The sequence below is a fragment of the Zonotrichia albicollis genome, chromosome 9 (assembly GCF_047830755.1).
Source record: "Zonotrichia albicollis isolate bZonAlb1 chromosome 9, bZonAlb1.hap1, whole genome shotgun sequence".
Lineage (NCBI taxonomy): Eukaryota > Metazoa > Chordata > Aves > Passeriformes > Passerellidae > Zonotrichia > Zonotrichia albicollis.
The window spans coordinates 23,006,883-23,023,720 of record NC_133827.1 but is presented as its reverse complement, the minus strand read 5'-3'; the positions used below and the strand labels follow the sequence as shown (position 1 = coordinate 23,023,720).

General features: G+C 41.1%; 1 protein-coding gene across 4 annotated transcripts in view; it reads left to right on the top strand.

Moving 5' to 3' along the window:
• STAG1 (STAG1 cohesin complex component) overlaps window positions 1-16,838 on the top strand; it is a 150,617-nt gene that overhangs the window by 106,080 nt on the left and 27,699 nt on the right. For all 4 annotated transcript variants that reach the window (XM_074546966.1, XM_074546962.1, XM_074546965.1 and 1 more), the window contains 9 exons: window positions 3,970-4,049; window positions 5,814-5,921; window positions 8,161-8,275; window positions 10,388-10,505; window positions 11,604-11,707; window positions 14,499-14,591; window positions 14,716-14,805; window positions 14,982-15,185; window positions 16,402-16,472. In XM_074546966.1, coding sequence (XP_074403067.1) covers window positions 3,970-4,049; window positions 5,814-5,921; window positions 8,161-8,275; window positions 10,388-10,505; window positions 11,604-11,707; window positions 14,499-14,591; window positions 14,716-14,805; window positions 14,982-15,185; window positions 16,402-16,472 — 983 coding nt within the window. The remainder of the gene's footprint in view (window positions 1-3,969; window positions 4,050-5,813; window positions 5,922-8,160; window positions 8,276-10,387; window positions 10,506-11,603; window positions 11,708-14,498; window positions 14,592-14,715; window positions 14,806-14,981; window positions 15,186-16,401; window positions 16,473-16,838) is intronic.

The window sequence follows — 16,838 nt, the reverse complement described above, 5'->3', positions numbered from 1 at the left end:
TACAAGTGAACTGTCTGGAGAGATGGGTGTGGAAACCCTGTCCCTGCTCTTGTTTGGCTGCCTGCTGAGGAGAGTGCTCAGGCACTGCCACCATGTCAGCTGCTCCCTCTCCCCGTGGCTTTTGTGTTCTGCAGAACACACTGCTGTGGGAAAGGCTACCCCCAAGGAAAAACTCATTTATCTCATTTAAATCTTTATTAGAATGCTGATGAAAAATTTGTTTAGAAAAGAAACAGAGCTGACTGGTTTATTTTAACTTAAATCATTATTATAATGCTGATAAAAAATTCTGTTTAGAAAAGTGGAGATTTAAATATTTATAAATACTGTGCACAAGACTTAAACTTCTCCCTGTAGATTCTCCCTGTATGAAAGCAGTTTATAAAAACATGATAATCAGCCTGTTCCCACATTCACTTGAGATGCAGGAAAAAGATGCTTAACCTGCAATAAGCCTAGATATTAAGGAAGGCTTTTTTCCAAAATGATAATTATATAATAGAGCAGACTCTTTATTAATAGCATCCTTCTTTAAGATAACAGTCTTAAAGGGCAGATTAAATAAATGTCTGCCAGAAATGAACTAAGTATAGTTGACTAAAGTAGGAGAAAAAACTCAATCATTTTAAGAGACCGCCTAAGGACCTCCATTCTTCTAATTTTATAAAGCCAGTTTCTGGTGCTGTTGCAGTAAAGACAAAATTTCCTGTCATAGGAGAGAATCTGGTAAACAGGTTCAGATCTCAAAGTTATTCTCTAATGCCTCCATAAGTCTGCTTTGCTTTATCCTCACAGGGCAACCAGAAAAATGAACCCTCCAACTCTGATTTTCCTGTTCCATCTGTGCAGATTAAGATTAGTTTATATTTGCTGCTTCTGTAATTCCATTTATTTTTAAATTGATCACTAAAGCTCTCATGGCCTTTTATCTGTTTCTCCTTAGTAGAAAATGTGCTGGATGCTTCTTTGTCAGGTTCCCATAATTTGTAAAAGAAAAGACTGCTTTGAGGCTGAACTCTCCCATGCACCTGCAAGGCTTTCAGGACAATTTGAGACACTTTGGGCAATAGTTACTCTGGAATGTACTCCAGAAAACTACAGGGACATGAAAGCTCTAAATACATCCTGCTTTTCACAGCACAGACAATTCTCTTAAAGGAAACTGCATTGCTGCTTGCCTTGGAATGGTACAGGGAATTTGCATTTCTGTCTAAGAGGTTCAAAGGGAAGGGAGCCTTGTTAGGAATTCTTCTTTCTTCTGTCCCATACAAGCTTATTTTACTACAGATATCTCTATCACTATGAAATAAAACAGAGGAGAAGAGAACAGAGAACAGGCTCTGTGAGCCTAGAGAACAGATTTGTTTAACATAATGATTAATCACTTTCAGTTCCTGTCACATCAAGAGAACAAAAAGCTGGCATGGCCCAAATGCCTGCACTTGGATTTACAGCTGTGCTGTCAGGGATGTGGCCTTTGGCACCAGGATGGAGCACAGTTCCAAATTAATGCTTTTTGAATCTCTGATACATTAGCTAAATGTCTTGCCACCACAGACTCTACCACCACCTCTTTGAAAAATAATTGACCTAACTGCCATTTTCAGTTCCATGGCTGCTTATTTATATTTCTTCATCAGAATTTAATCGACCTGCACAGTTCAGCTGGTGTTCAGTTCAATCCATTCAAACTGAGAGAAATCTCTCTAGAGGTCTTCTAGCTGTTTAAATAATAAATTAATTTGATCCAGAGTGCCTTGTGCTGGGCTGTTAATATTTCACCTCCTTCCAGAGAGCTGTGACAAGGATTTGATCCTTTCCCTTTATCAAAGAAAAATGCCTGTTCTTTCCAGCATTTGTGTTTCTAAGTGTAGGTGATATGCTGGAAAATAAGTTCATCCATCAAAACAAAAATTTGTCCATCAAAGAGAAGACTTTTGTTTTCCATCAAGAAGTCCTGTCTGACACAGACATTAACTGACCTTGTATGGAAAAGCTGTGAATTAACTCCCCTGCAGGCAGTGCCAGAGTCCCTCATCCCTCACCCTGTGCTGTGTCCACAGCCTGGGAGCACAAGGACAGAGAGATTGGCTCCTCAGTCTGCTTGTTCACAGCCTAATATAGAATGGAAAACTGATCTTCAGAGACATTCAGAATTAGTATTTCAGCTTAACAATCCAGGCCTGTGCCCTGTTCTGCTGCTGTACAATGGCACAGGGAGTCTCTGTAAAGGCAGATGAGCAGCTGGGGGTTGGAACTTCCCCAGCCACTGAGGTTACACCCTCAGAGGCACTGGGGGTGCAGGTCTTGCTGGGAAGGCTCTTGGGGCCTGGCTGGCAGGTGCCCCCACACTGAGGTGCTGGCCCCAGGGCAGAAAATGACACATCCCTGCTGTTTATTTGAAGCCTGATATTTTTTGGGAAAAATGAGAGAACAGTTTTTTAGGGTAAGCAAACCTCCTCGCATTGGTTGGTTTGAAAGTCCCAAAGGACTCCAGATTCAGAGGGTACCTCCTGCTCTGTGGACATCCCTCCCTGGGGTGTAAGATAAACTCTGAGAGAATACATGAAATTCTAGTGAGACATTTAAGATCAGGATCTGTGACTGTTCTTTCTCATGGTGCTCTTATTGCTGTCCCTTGGCCGGGACCTTAGGAAAAGTTGACAGTAATTTTTTTTCTTATTCATAACAGAATGTCCTATGTGGAAAGTTGTTTCTTTGGGTCTTTTCATGGACTTCTCACAGTCTTTAAAAATGTTTCGATCTACATGAAATGTATCAAATTCTCCAGGAGCTTAATAGTGATTGATAGAGGCCCCTTCAGTCACAGTGACAAGAAGTGTCTCTGCAGACCTGGTTTTGTTGGGAAGTAACACCTGAGACAGCCACAATGCATTTTTAAAGTACTGATCTGAAATTTCTGTATTAAAATAAACAACAGTTGCTTGATGTTCCCCTTCAGCCCTTAAATGGAACAGTAGAGAAGAAAGGTGAAAACCTTTATTTTGCTCTGGTTTGTTCTGGTGGCTTTCACTGTTGTTGCCCTACCCTTCCTTGTTTATTCTCCAGTCCCTGATTTCTATTTTTTCATATCCCAAAATGTCATGGAGTACCTACTCCTTCCTGAAGCAGGTTAAGCCAGCAAAATCAAGTTTTGTTTTCAGATGGCCTGATTTCTCTTCAGTGACTTGCTCAGTCAAGCAAAGAGCACTGAGACATATTGCATTTTTATGGCTGGATGGAAATTCTCCCCAGATAGGAAGGACAACATACACCAATCACAGCTATTTTTGCCAGTAATCAAATTGAACCTAAGGAGAGAGAAACCCTTAAAAGACTTCTCATAACTGCAGGGTCCTTAGAAGTTAGAAAATCGTTAGATTTAACAGGAGAATGATGTGTTTGTCTCCACTAGCAGGAGTATGGGAAAACACGAAATCAAACCATAGAATTCCCCACTTTCCTGGGGAAGCTCTGTAGTGTAATTCTTGAGCTCTGCTTCAAAGCTTGAGGTATAGCCAGGGAAAAGGTCACAACTTTACAGGCAACCTGCAGATGCATGAATTCAGGTGTGATTTTTCTTCACAGTGTTTCTGTATATGCAGCATTCCTTCCTCTGAAATTATTTGGTTTCAAGGGAATGAAGTGGGGCAGTTTTTGTGCTGTTGTCCAACTCAAGTATGTGACTTTGCAGGAAAGACCTGTTAAATTGATCCAACCCAGAGCAGTGCTGTAGCTCCCAAGTCTCCTCCCTCCCTTTCTGGCAAACACCAAGGATAAGAACGGCTGAAGCGCTTGTTCCTCTTGTTATAGCACACAGCTAAGGGGTGCATTAAAAAGTTGGGTAATATTGAGGGGCTCTCATTGTCAGCGTGCAGTTGAAACCTCTTTCTCCCCAGAAGCAGTTTTTCTGTAACATCCCTGGCCTTGCTGTGTTTGTGCTGTCACTGACCTGGAGTTGCCTTGCAGGACCGCATCGTGTCCATGACGCTGGACAAGGAGTACGACGTCGCTGTGGAAGCCATTCGATTGGTCACGCTCATCCTCCAGTGAGTGCTGCCCTGCCCAGCCCCTGCACTGCCCTGCAGAATTCCCTACACCACTGACATTCCAGTGGCTTGGGTGCTTTGCTTGGGGATTGAACTGATTGTGCTAATTTACACTTAGTGTGGAGGTGAACTGAACATATGATATGGACATGAAGCTAAAGTTAGGTATTTCATTTCATGGAAATATAGGAGGCAAAGTTTCATAATGTGTGGATGTTTAGGCATCCACACATTAGTGCATCCATTGTGTGGAAAATGCCAAAGGGCATTTCTACCTTTTGCCATGGGCAGAGCAATTGTCCTCCCAAAATGTGTGGCTGTGGGTTATGCTTGCTAGAGTGACTCCAGCAGTAACACAGGTGCAGTGTAGGGGGATTTGATTGATTTCCTGACACAGCTGAAAAGAGTCATGTAGTAGGACACCTTCCAAGCTTTTCCATGTGGGGATGCAATGGCTGCCCTGAGGTAAGGACCACCCCAGACATCCTCCCACATGCTGATGTAGATCCAGCCTGTCCCCAGCAGCCTCGTGAGTGTGCACCTGGAGCGGCACTGCTAGGCTTTTATAATGTATTTATTAAAGCTGTATTAAAGAATGTCTGGTTTACAAGCAGATGCACAGAATTTTTGCTTCATATTTTATATCCGGTGGCTCCACTTTGAAGAATGTTTTTGGGCATGCAGAATTCGAATGTAAGATTGCACTTAGCCTTTCCTTAGTAAAGAAGTCCAGACTTCAGCTTTTTATTTATGGATCACTCTGCTTTAAAGAGAGAGCCTTGTTAAATTAGCAAGATATGAAATCTTGCATCTACTGTTATATTTTTAAAGTAAATATAACAAATATGATCTGAAATGACATGTAGAGCCCATGTCTTTCCTGCATTATTAGCAAATTTTGGGAACACAGTAAGTTTTAAGGTAAAAAATTACCCAGTGCATTTTTTTTTGTCTGTTCCTGCTTTCTTTTTGGTTGCCTTTGGTTGTCCATTGAAAGCACAGGCAATGTTAAATGCATTTAGCATGAGGAGAGTCTGGGTCACCTTGAAAAGCACAGGGCAATATTCTGGCAGGTAGGAACTCCAAAAAGCTGTCTGGAGCAATCCTGCTGGAGAATGACCAATTAGAATTATGTCTAGTCTGATGCCAAATGATTTAGAGTCCTTATATATAAATGGTTCTAATGGATGCAAACTAAACAAGAATGGAGGTAACATGCTCATTGTGACAGTGCTGGTATTTTTATATCACTTTTGCTAAAATTCTGGGACAATCTTCCCAGGGAAGTGTTCAGAAGTGGGAACATGGATTATTGGTGAACACAGAGGGCCCAGGTTAATGGTGGGACTGAATTAGCATGGAGGTCTTTCCCAACCTAAAGGATTCTGTGATTCCAGGTTTTTGGTTTATGCTGTTTGATGAGTGTTTGGCATCTTGCAGTATGTGCACTGAAGTTTGTGTGATGGTCTGAGGAATGAGCAGGGGTAGGTTTGTATGCAGTCATGCTGATATTTTAATAATATTATTTTTTCTCTATATTGATACAACTGGGAGAAGGAAATCAGAGAAACTTCCAGTCTTACAGACCCTTTAAATACCTCTTTATTTTCAAGTTGAACCAAAGATCATTGAAGTCCCTGTTCAACCATGTAGGATTTTGTGGGAAGTGAACCAACCTTGTAGCTGTCCCAAGGAAGCTGTGGGAGGTGAGGGGATGGAGATGAAACCTCTGCTGTAGCTGAGGTGCTGTTGTGACTCTTTCAGTGGGAGTGAGGAGGCTCTGTCCAATGAAGACTGTGAGAATGTTTATCACCTGGTGTACTCGGCACACCGGCCTGTGGCAGTAGCAGCTGGGGAGTTCCTCCACAAAAAGTAAGTCATGGGTTGCCGTGGAAAAAGACCAAGTTTGTGAATGCTTCCTAGAGAGGTAACATCAAAAAGCAAAGAAGCAATGGGGTGAAATATCTCTATTTAGCAAATCAGGTATTTCATTTAAACCAGAGACTTTATTCTCTTGTTTAAACAAGATCTGAGGACTTGAAGAAACTGAATGTACATTTTTCTTGCTCTGCAATTCAGATAACATTTCCCAACTCCTTGAGAATATACAAATATACAAAGGCTGCACAAACTTCTGAAGTTGGTTTAAGTCCTGCAGCACTTGCTGAATTCCTGGTGTGATAAGATACATATATTGGGCTTGTAGTCTGGGGTGATCTACCTGGTATGTCAACAGTCATAATTTCTAGCAAGTTTTAAGACAGTTTATTTCTCTGTTGTGAACTTGAGAAGTTTTTATGTAGCAAAAACTACAAAATTTGTTTCTAAACTCACTGTCTTCCCCTGAAAATATATTGCATTATGGTTACATCTTTCATGTCCTCACTATGCCAAAGGACATGACCCAGCTTTTCCATGGATGTGAGTCACACCACCTCTGTAACTCTGACCAGGGCATTGCCACATCATTAGAGTTAACCTCTTCTTTTTATTGTTTGCAGTTAAAAATCTTTCAGCAGGAATTTGATTTTTTTCCTCTCATAGGTGGTGACAGAGTTTTTTATTACATGTATAGAGAATTTATATTAGAACCCATATTATCTAATTTTTTCATGCCAAGATACAGGTAGGAAAAATACACAAAGACACCTGTTTTTCTTTGCCAGTGCTCTAATTTTCTATGGTTTATTAAGCATTTACAGCTCCACATTGTAATTGTAAGCTTCCATTGGTGGATTTTTGGAATTCCAGCTTTGTGATCAAGCACTACCCATTTCAAGGAATATATGTGCAGATTTCCATTAACAACAAGACACTGTACTAGTCACTGGAAAGGGTTGGTTCTCATTAAAAATACACACTAAAATTCCTTTATTAATCAACGTGTGACAGAATACTTTTGAAAAATGCCTCAAGGTAAATAAGGACATACCTTCTCCACAGTGCACTTAGGAAAAAGACAAAACTTCATTTTGACTTCTTTTACAAGGTACTAAGCTGTGTTCTGCAAATGTGCCTCAAGGCTAACAGCATGGAGACAAGATTGTCCCGTTCTTAACTAATTTTGTCTTGGTTTCTGCAGAGAAAATCTCCAGTTAAATAAGTCAGAATCTATTTCAGGCATTTGAGGTGTGATTTATCTCACCTAATTTAATACATTTCACAGGCACTTCTCTGTGATAATCATCAGCCATGCTCTCTGTACTTAGCCAGGGAAAGCAAATAGTACAGAGGATATAAAGAATCACAAATACAGAGGAGCACTGGCTCATCCCTGAGGTGCAGTTTGTGAGGTATCAGCACCTGCACAGGTGCTCATTGCTTAGCTGTTAAGATAAGCAGAGGGGATGAGGTAATGTTTTTAACTAAAATACAACATTTGTGTGTAACTTGTCCTTCTGTTCAGTGAATTACAGCACTGAAATCAGAATTCTGTGTTTAACATGTTAATCTGCTTTGTGATTTCACTGTAAAAGCCAGGAACAGCTTTCAAACTTCTCAAAGTAAAGCAGTCATTGCTGTAACAGCAATACTGGCACATCTGAGGCCTCTTGGAAAATTTGAGCATTGAGTGGAGTTTGGGATGGGCCATGCATCAGGGAACCCAGTGCAGAGCGTGTCACTTACCTGTAAAACCCAAAATAATGGGTAGGAGCTGGTTTTATCTTTGATGCTGCTCCTGGTACCTGAGGTTGGCTGTTTGATGGATGTCAGGTTTGTTTGTCCATGACCCAGCCAGAGTGATACAACCCCAGCTCTCAGTGCACTGGTGCAGTAGGTGCTGCCTCCACTGCAAGACTGGATAAGTTATGAATGCAAAACTGTACAAGTGATACAAATACTTGAAACTGTGCAAAACCTTTAATGTAAATAGATTTTGGAGAACTTTTTCCTGTGTGAAATTCTTCCAGCATTGTGAACTTAATGACTGAAGACAAATTCGTCTCTTCAGACAGGCAGAGGTTGTGGCCTCTTTCCATTGAAAGAAATAGCTTGAGATACTTGCAGTGTTTTATGAACAAATTTACTGTATCAAGAATGAATGCTCATCATATTCTTGCAGAAATGAGAATTGTTGTGATAGCCATGAGCTCCTTCTTCTTATTTTCAGGCTGTTCAGCAGACATGATCCCCAAGCTGAAGAGGCTCTAGCAAAGAGGAGAGGGCGAAATAGCCCAAATGGAAACCTTATTAGAATGTTGGTTCTTTTCTTTCTTGAAAGTGAGGTAAAAAAGTCATTTTTAACCTTTAAATGTTTAAAAAACCTGGAACTTAAGTAGTGATTTATCAACATAGAGTAATAAATTGTCTTTCTTTTCCCTTTTATTTTATATTTTCAGAAATACCATAAGCCCTTTTCCCTGCCCCTCCATTTCTTTTTTCATTAAGGAAATTGATCTGAAGATCTTCATGGTTTAACTCCTGCATGTCCCCACTGTACTCACATTGCATTGCTGGTGCTGTGGTGGCTGCCAGGGTGCATTGCTGCACACAAATGGCAATGGTTCTTTGCTTACATAACCATGCAAGGAGAATACCTCTGAGTTATTCTTTGGGGAGTAAAACAATTTGAATCAGGACAGGACAAAAATGGTATAATATCTCCAATTCTGCTTAGAATCATAGATTAACTCAGTGGGAAGGACCTGAGGGTCCTTAGCTCAGAGCAGAGTCAGCTGTGAGATGAGATGAGGTCTTCCAGGGCTTTATGAAGATGCATCTTGGAACCATTGGAAGATGAGGAAAACAAGCATAGATGAAGTGTTTGGTGAACACACCCAGGGTGGGGTTTTTCCCATGATTTATAGAGACAGCATCTATAGGAAAATATGTGGTACATGTAGTAACAGTAATAGACATGGGGAATGATGTGGAGGGAGAAGAATTTCAGAAGGTACTGTCAGGTACAGGATGTTCTTAACATAGAGGGGGAAAGGTTCAAAATTATTGATTTGATTTGATAAATAAGCAGATTGAAAGAAAGGAATGACAGAAATGTTTCTCTAGAGAAGGGACTGTAGTATATTTTGGGTAAAAAGCAAAAGCAAAATATTACTATTGGTTATTTTAATTGTTATGAAGCCTTGAACAAGAGACTTGACTGAGAGAATGAAAAGAAACACTCAGAGTTGCTGAGAAGGAAGGACAAAATTTTGGTAGTGTTCTTGTTTTTTAGAAACACCTCATAAACCTAGAAATTAATCTGGATGAAATGTCACTACCTGTGTGGTCCTTCTGTCTGCCACCTGAATGGATTTTTAGTTCCAGCTTCTTTAAAACTTAGATTGTAGAGTTCATTGTGTTTTACAGTGTGGAGCCCTTAGATGTGAGTGTGATTTGAGTTACTTAGGACTAACCTTGTCTGTCCTCCTGAGGAGAAAAGAGACTCTGCTCCACTCCCAAAGCCAAGACCAGCAAAGTGCCTCCCATGCTGCTCCCTGAGGGTCACTTCTCTCTCAGGGCCAGTGTTTGCTATTGTTGCTTTTGAGAGAGTTGTTGGGAGCCAAGTAGAATATCCTGACTCCAATTTTAGTAAAGAGCTGGAGAATTGGGAGTTTGCCTGTGGGTGGGATGAGTTAAAGCTGCAGCCTGGGGTGCATTCAAGGGAGTGAGCCTTGCCCAGCAGCAGTGAGTCTGGGACATTTTGCCCAAAGCTGTCAAAAACAGAGGAGAGGAATGTACTGACACCTCCTTCTCTGCACTCAGGGATGTTTTCCAGCTAAGGAGTCAGTCCCTGGCAAGCACAAGCTGTGTGTTGTGCTTGTTACTTGTTGGTAGTAGTTAAAGATAAGTTTAGAAAACAGCAGAAGCCCATGGGTTATTTTTCTCACTTTACAACAGTTGTGTTAATTCACATGAAAACATTTTTTGCAGTTGAAGTTAGTGTTAAATCTATAGCCTGTGAAATCACCAGGATTTTTGCTCCTTATTTTTGAGCACATAGCAGCATGTATGAAAACCAATTGCTTGTTCAAAACAAATACATTACAACTCTCATGCCTTACCATCTCTCCTTTTTGTAATGCAGTGAGAAAGTGAGAGAAGGTAAGTTTACAGCTTCTGGGTCAAAACTCTGGCAAAGATTTTTCCCAAACAAGCAGCTTTGTGCAAAAGAAGCTCAGTTTGGTTTTATTTAGTTTCTGTTAAAGCATAACCCCATTGCACTGGTGTCATTCATTTGGGAGAAAACCTTCCTGAATTAGTTTCAAACTGAATGTTCTTTCCAACTAACATAAGATATGTGCCCAGGACACTCTGTGTGGCCACATGATTATGAAAGTTGAAGAACGGGTGCTTAATACCAAGAGCTGTACTGATGATTGCTTTGGATTTTCTAGTTGCATGAACATGCAGCCTATTTGGTGGACAGCTTGTGGGAGAGCTCTCAAGAACTGCTGAAAGACTGGGAATGTATGACAGAATTGCTCTTGGAGGAGCCAGTCCAAGGAGAAGAAGGTATTGGCTTAACCCTCTGCTTCCTTGACATTGCGCAGTATTGTTAATTATTCCTTAAATACCTCTGCCACCCATAGCAAAACATCTTTTATGTTGTGGTTTATTTGGAAAGCATATTTGAAGATTTTGTGTTAATCTATTTTTAATGTACTTTCCTTCAAAAGCAGCAATTTGTACTCTATTTTTCTTCTTTATTGTTCTCTGGAGGTTTTTTTAAATTGAATGTACTGCACTGTGGTTCCCTAATGTTGTAGGGAGTTTACTCAAGTCTTAACTTGATTTTGTCTGAATCTTTAAATAACTATTTCAATGAATTAAATAGCTAAGACAATTTTGAATAAACAAACACTTCAGGTGATGCTAGTTAATATGGGACTTTTCCAGGTAATGTGAATGCTCAGGAGAAAAAACAAAGGGGATTATTTCACCATTGGTTTCAGATTTCCTTTTGCTGATGATAGACCTGGCTGCACAAAGTAGCTAGGGAGACTGGGGGCAAAGTGTCCTAAGGTTAATGAGTGTCATTCAAGATCCTTTATAATTCCCCAGGATTCTCCTGCTTCAGGGGCCTTCACAGGGCTTAGGTGTTTGAAAAATCAATGCTCCTGGCAAGGTGTGCTCATCATGTCCATGCTTCAAAGGCTGGCCTGTTGGTATGCACCTGCTACAGTGGGGGTATTTATAGGGTAATTTCATTAGGAAATTGATTCTGCTTAGCCTAGTGGGGTTTGAGCCTCCAAATGTGAGCAGAAGCACTTGCCAGAGAGCAGAGAATTTATGAGGAAGTGACAGTGAATTGTCTGTCACTGTTTCCCCCCTATGACTCCTTTATTTTGTAGATCTTCCTTATGTTCCCCTTCACTGATCCTTTTCTCCAGCCTGCATTTCTCTGGGCTGCTTTCACTTCTGCCGTGTCCATTTTTCGGGGTCATGAATGGCAAATCAAAGAGGCGTCAGGAGAGCCTCAATGAACGTGCCAGTGTGCCGTGTGTGTGGTGTGTGTGCTGCCCTGGTGCTGTGGGCTCCCCTGGTGTCCCACACTGTCCCCTGGTGCTGCCTTGCCCCCAGTGATGGCTGCTGTCCCCGTTGTCCCCGCAGCGATGTCGGACCGGCAGGAGAGCGCCCTGATCGAGCTGATGGTGTGCACCATCCGGCAGGCTGCCGAGGCACATCCCCCCGTGGGCAGGGGCACCGGCAAGAGGGTGAGTGCGGCTGCAGCTGCTGCTGCCACCAGAGCATGGAGATTTGTGACACCACTTTGGACACCCCTGCTGTAGGGTTTTTTAATTGGTGTTTGCTGTTACATCTGAACACTTCTAAGGAAAATATTAGAAATTCCGTTTCTGGACATGTTTGGTTTTCTCTTTCATTTTGGGTTTGCATGGCCAAGTTAAGCAACTTTCAGCATAAAAGTCTTTTTTTGTTATATTTTTGGATGTTCTTTTTATCATATCTCTGCCTTATATTTGTAATGTGCCCACATCATTAGCCCCTAATGTTAAACCTACATAAGAGTAGGAAGTGTAGGAGCAGAGCAGCCTGCCTCTGACTGTCTTCCATAAAAATGAATGTGCCGCTAATATGGACAGAAAATTTGCAGAAAAGTCAACAGGATCTTCATCATGAAGGTTTTTAAGCACTGGAACAGGTACTGGGAGTTGGTGCCCTTTCTGTGCTTGGTTGTTTTTGAGACCTGACTGGACAAAGCCCTGATCCTCCCAGTGTGACCCCTGGGCTGGCCCTGCTTTGAGCAGGAGGGGTGGGACTGGGACCAGTCTGAATGTGTCTGTGCCTTTAGGCATCCATCCTCTTAGGCCTCTTCCACTGAGTGCCCTAAAAATTTCAGAACTTTACATTCTGGCCAAATTGCCTCTTTAGTTTATTTTATAGGGACTGTTTGAGCACCAGTGGAAGGCCATTCCTAAGGCTGGACATGCAGTTTTTAACACTTCATTCTAAGTCACAGGGTCAGGATAATAACAGGCTTTCAGCTGCATTTTCCATAAATACAGCATCCATGTTCCAAAGCAGTCTCAGCTTTTTAAACATATTCACCTGATTTTTGGTAGTCCCAGTCTTATTTAGGATAGGCAAAAGTGGAATAAACCAACGTGAACAAATGGTTCTTCTTTTAGCATCCATTCTAAATAATCATAACTAGTTTGTTAAAGCCACAGATTTATTAGAGATGAAATCTGGAGAGTCTTGGCATTCTCTATTGCTAAAATGCAGTTACTTAACTTCTGATTTTTTTATGTGCCAAAGCAGATTAGTCTCATGTCCAGAAACAGCATCCCAGGAAAAGCTCCAAGAAGCCATCAGTTTAAACATGCTTTATGTACTTCAATTTATAAAGCACGTTCTTAGGAATTCCTAATTTATTAAAACATTTCAGGGTTAAGGAGGGAATCCATGAAAGCACTTACTGAAATTTACATAAGTATGTCTTGTCTTTTGTTACAAAAACTGTGTTGTAAGCCCAAATGTTTTGTCTCAAGCTGCAAACCTTTCTAGCAGTCAAAGTGACCTTTAAATTAAAAAAAAAAACAAAAACAAAAAACAAACATGTCGGTATTTTCTGTTTGGAGCATTAAACAATGTCATTATTAACTTTCCAGATATTTTCTCTTTTTCAAGAGATCTACAGCTCAATTCCCTGAAGTTCAACAAATTACTTTGTCTTAAGTTTTCAATGTCTGTATTTGGAGCTAAAGAAAACAGATCAGTAAAACAAATTCCACCTTCTGAAGGATGATCAAAAGAGCCTGGAAGTCATGCTGGGGACACAGATCAATTCCCAGTGCCAGGGAACAGCCATATTTGGTCCCCAGAACACGACTGGGCTGTCAGGGCTGGGATTCTGCCCTGGGATTGCATTGCTCTGAGCTTGGCTGGTGCTGCCCTGGTGGGTGTGCAGAGCCTGAGGCTGCTCTGGAGCCATCTCTGCACCTTGCACTGTGCAGGTGGTGGCTTGTCCTGGTCACTGATCCATTCCCCCACTTCCATGGCAGTTTTGGGTTCCTGCTGGCACAGTGCCTGGCATCCAGGCACATGCCTTGTGTCCAGCTGCTCCTCCTCCCTTGCAGAGCCACCAGAGGTGACACTTAGCTTTTGCTTCTTTTTGCTTAGACCATGAGTTGTGGTATGGCAACTGCAGGGGTCTCTGCCTTGTCCCTGGAGATAGATTCATCCTGTCTCACAATCCCACCAGCTTCTTCTCTGAGTTGAAAGGGAGCAGATTTCTAATTAAGCACTCACTTTCTTGGGAAATAGTTTCTCCTCTGGCTTTAGTTTGTAACCTTTACTGTGCAGTCTGGCTGATTGGCTACATGTGAATCATTAGCTAACTTGAGTATTTTATTATCATTATTTGTTCTCAAAAGTATTCATTTCTTTCCTGAAGCCAGGAAGCCAGATCTAAGCTTTGATAAAGCATGCTGGTTTGATTATTGTCTCTCTGTTCAAGGGGGTTTTGTTCTGACAGCATTAGTGCTTCAGTACCTCGCTGTGAACTTGGATGCACGTTCTCACTGAGAATTCCATTCCATTTAGAGAGGATTTTCATGTAATGAAAATCATTGTTACAGTGTGGTTTGGTTTTGGTTTTCTTAATTATACTTCACTTTGCCCTGAGGTCTTACATTACTGCTTGGTTTAATGTGTGAAAGCCAGAGTTCAGTACAGTTGGAAGCAATAGCGAAAATTCCACTGACTGGAATTATATTTGAATTTCAATCCTAAAAAGATGTTAATGTGTGGAAACAATGTCATACTGGGTGATAGAGTATTTTCCTTTTCAATCACAGCTGCTTAGGACACACTCTTTAATCACTCTTCACCCCAAATGTGTTTTGATTTTTTTATTCCCTCCTCGTTTGATTTATTAGAAAATACACTTGCATGGGTTTTTGCTTGTAATACAATGTTTAGAAAAGTTAATGAATGCTATATGCAGAAAATGTATTTACTGTAGTTACGTTTGATCACTTCCAGGTCTTGACAGCAAAAGAAAGAAAAACTCAGATAGACGACAGAAATAAATTGACTGAGCATTTCATTATTGCACTTCCCATGCTGCTATCAAAGGTACAGTTTTCAACAAAATAAATCTTTCACTGGGATTTACAGCTGCCTTTAAACTTTCTCATTCTGCAGTGCAGGGATTTATTTTCACTTCCCTGTTGTTTGTTTTGTTGCCATGATGTTCCAGTATTCCGCTGACGCTGAGAAGGTTGCAAACCTCCTGCAAATCCCTCAGTACTTTGACCTGGAAATCTACAGCACAGGCAGAATGGAAAAGGTATTGTGCCTTGGGCAGGAGGTGTGGCTGCTCTCAGGTGAGCCCTGTTCAGCCCCACAGTGCTGTGCCTTCGTTTGGCACACGAGCAATGCAGCCTTGGGTGGGTGCTCTGGCAGTGGCTTTGCTCAGTGTCATTGTCCCATTGAGGGAGAGCTGAAGTTCTTTCTGCTCTGCAGCATCTGGATGCCTTACTGAAGCAGATTAAGTTTGTTGTGGAAAAGCATGTGGAATCAGATGTTTTGGAAGCCTGCAGCAAAACCTACAGCATCCTCTGCAGTGAGGAATACACCATCCAGAACAGAGTTGACATAGCCCACAGCCAACTTATTGATGAATTTGTGGATCGATTCAACCATTCTGTCGAGGATCTACTGCAGGAGGTTTGTTTTCTTAAAATTGTTGAACTGCCTAAAATATGGTAGGATAAGCTACAGAAAAACATTCTTAGCAAGCCATGAAATGATCCCTCTGAAGATGTAGTGCAGCACCAGCTATTTTATAATTATTTGGAGCCACTTCTCCCTGTGGAAAGTCCCTTACAGTAGCCATTAAGCCTTCAAATCATTGGTCATGTAAAACAAGATTGTGGGACAATCCTGCTTCTGAAAATTCAGTTGAGTATTAAAACAGTCCACATAAGCAATTAAGTGGATGAATGGATGAAAGATGATGAAAAGTGCAGAGGAAGTTGCATTTACATTAATGTTTTTAGTGATTCCCATAGTCCCAGATGCATATGTAGGCAGCAAAATCAAGATTGGATTATGGTTTGAATAGAAGAGAGGAATTTAAGAAAATATGTATAATGGCATGTTAAAAGAGCCCTGGAAAGAGTAAAAGATACAGGTTGGAAACCTGGCAGAATGAGAACAGCAGTGGCAAGGATTTAAAATTATGGCCTTTTGTGATACTCTTTTTTAAGTGATATTTGTTTGAATAATTTATTTTAATGAGTCTATTTCATCATTGTAAAGACATTTTAAATTTTAAAAATTGCCTACTGGTGCCTAAGTAATTATCTGGGCTGATAATGAGAGAAACACTGATTGACAATTGCATCTGAAGGCAGGAAGATGTTTTAATTGTTAGCCTTTTAGATGGAAAAGAAATTAGCAAAGTGAGATGGAGAAGAATGGTTGCAAGTGGTTTCTTATTTTAGAAAATTGCTGGAAAAATTAGGGCTGAAATACCTTATTTTCACTTGATTCACTAAGGGAATTTGCTGTTTAGTTTACAGAAAATTCTAAAATTGTGTTGTAGCATGTTCATCAGCTAGTGATTAAAGCTGGTGGTTCAGTCCTTTTTATAAAATAAGATAGAACTCAGATTTTGATCTTGGGAATGTTTTCTATTGCTGAAGGGTACAGGTTTGGATATTACCACAGTGATAATGCTGAATATTGTCAGATGAACTTGCTTGTTTTTTAGTGCTGTGCAGTGGCTACTTAAATATTATGGAATCTACATAAAAACCACTGGAAATTTTGGAGATGGTTTTGATATCAGTGTAAACCCCTAAGAAGCTGCTCCTGCCTGTGCAGTAATGTACTGGACTGAATTGCTGGATTCTCCTCATGGATTGCCTTTCATTTGCAGGGAGAAGAAGCTGATGATGATGACATCTACAATGTGCTCTCCACACTGAAGAGGTTGACATCTTTTCACAAGTAGGTGGTGCCTTCCCTCACAAATCTGTGATGTTAATTTTGTCCTTTCAGCAAATATCAGCAGTGTCAGGTGTGGGGAAATGAGAAAACACATGGCCTGAAATCTGAAGTGGAGATGGAGGATGACTGGTGGAGTTTGTCAGTGCAAGTGTTTGGGTTGATCTGGTCCTTGCTCAGTTTGTGCCACGACCTTTGCAGATGAGATTTGCAAGTGGCACCTCCTCCCTTGCACCCAGTGCTCTTACACCCATGAGTAAATTACTACAGGTCCTGCTCTCCCACAGGACACAGTCAGGGCACAGGGGACACTGTGCTTTGGGCCTCAGCTTAGGGAGCCTACAGGAAGCTGTTTCTCAATGCCTTTGA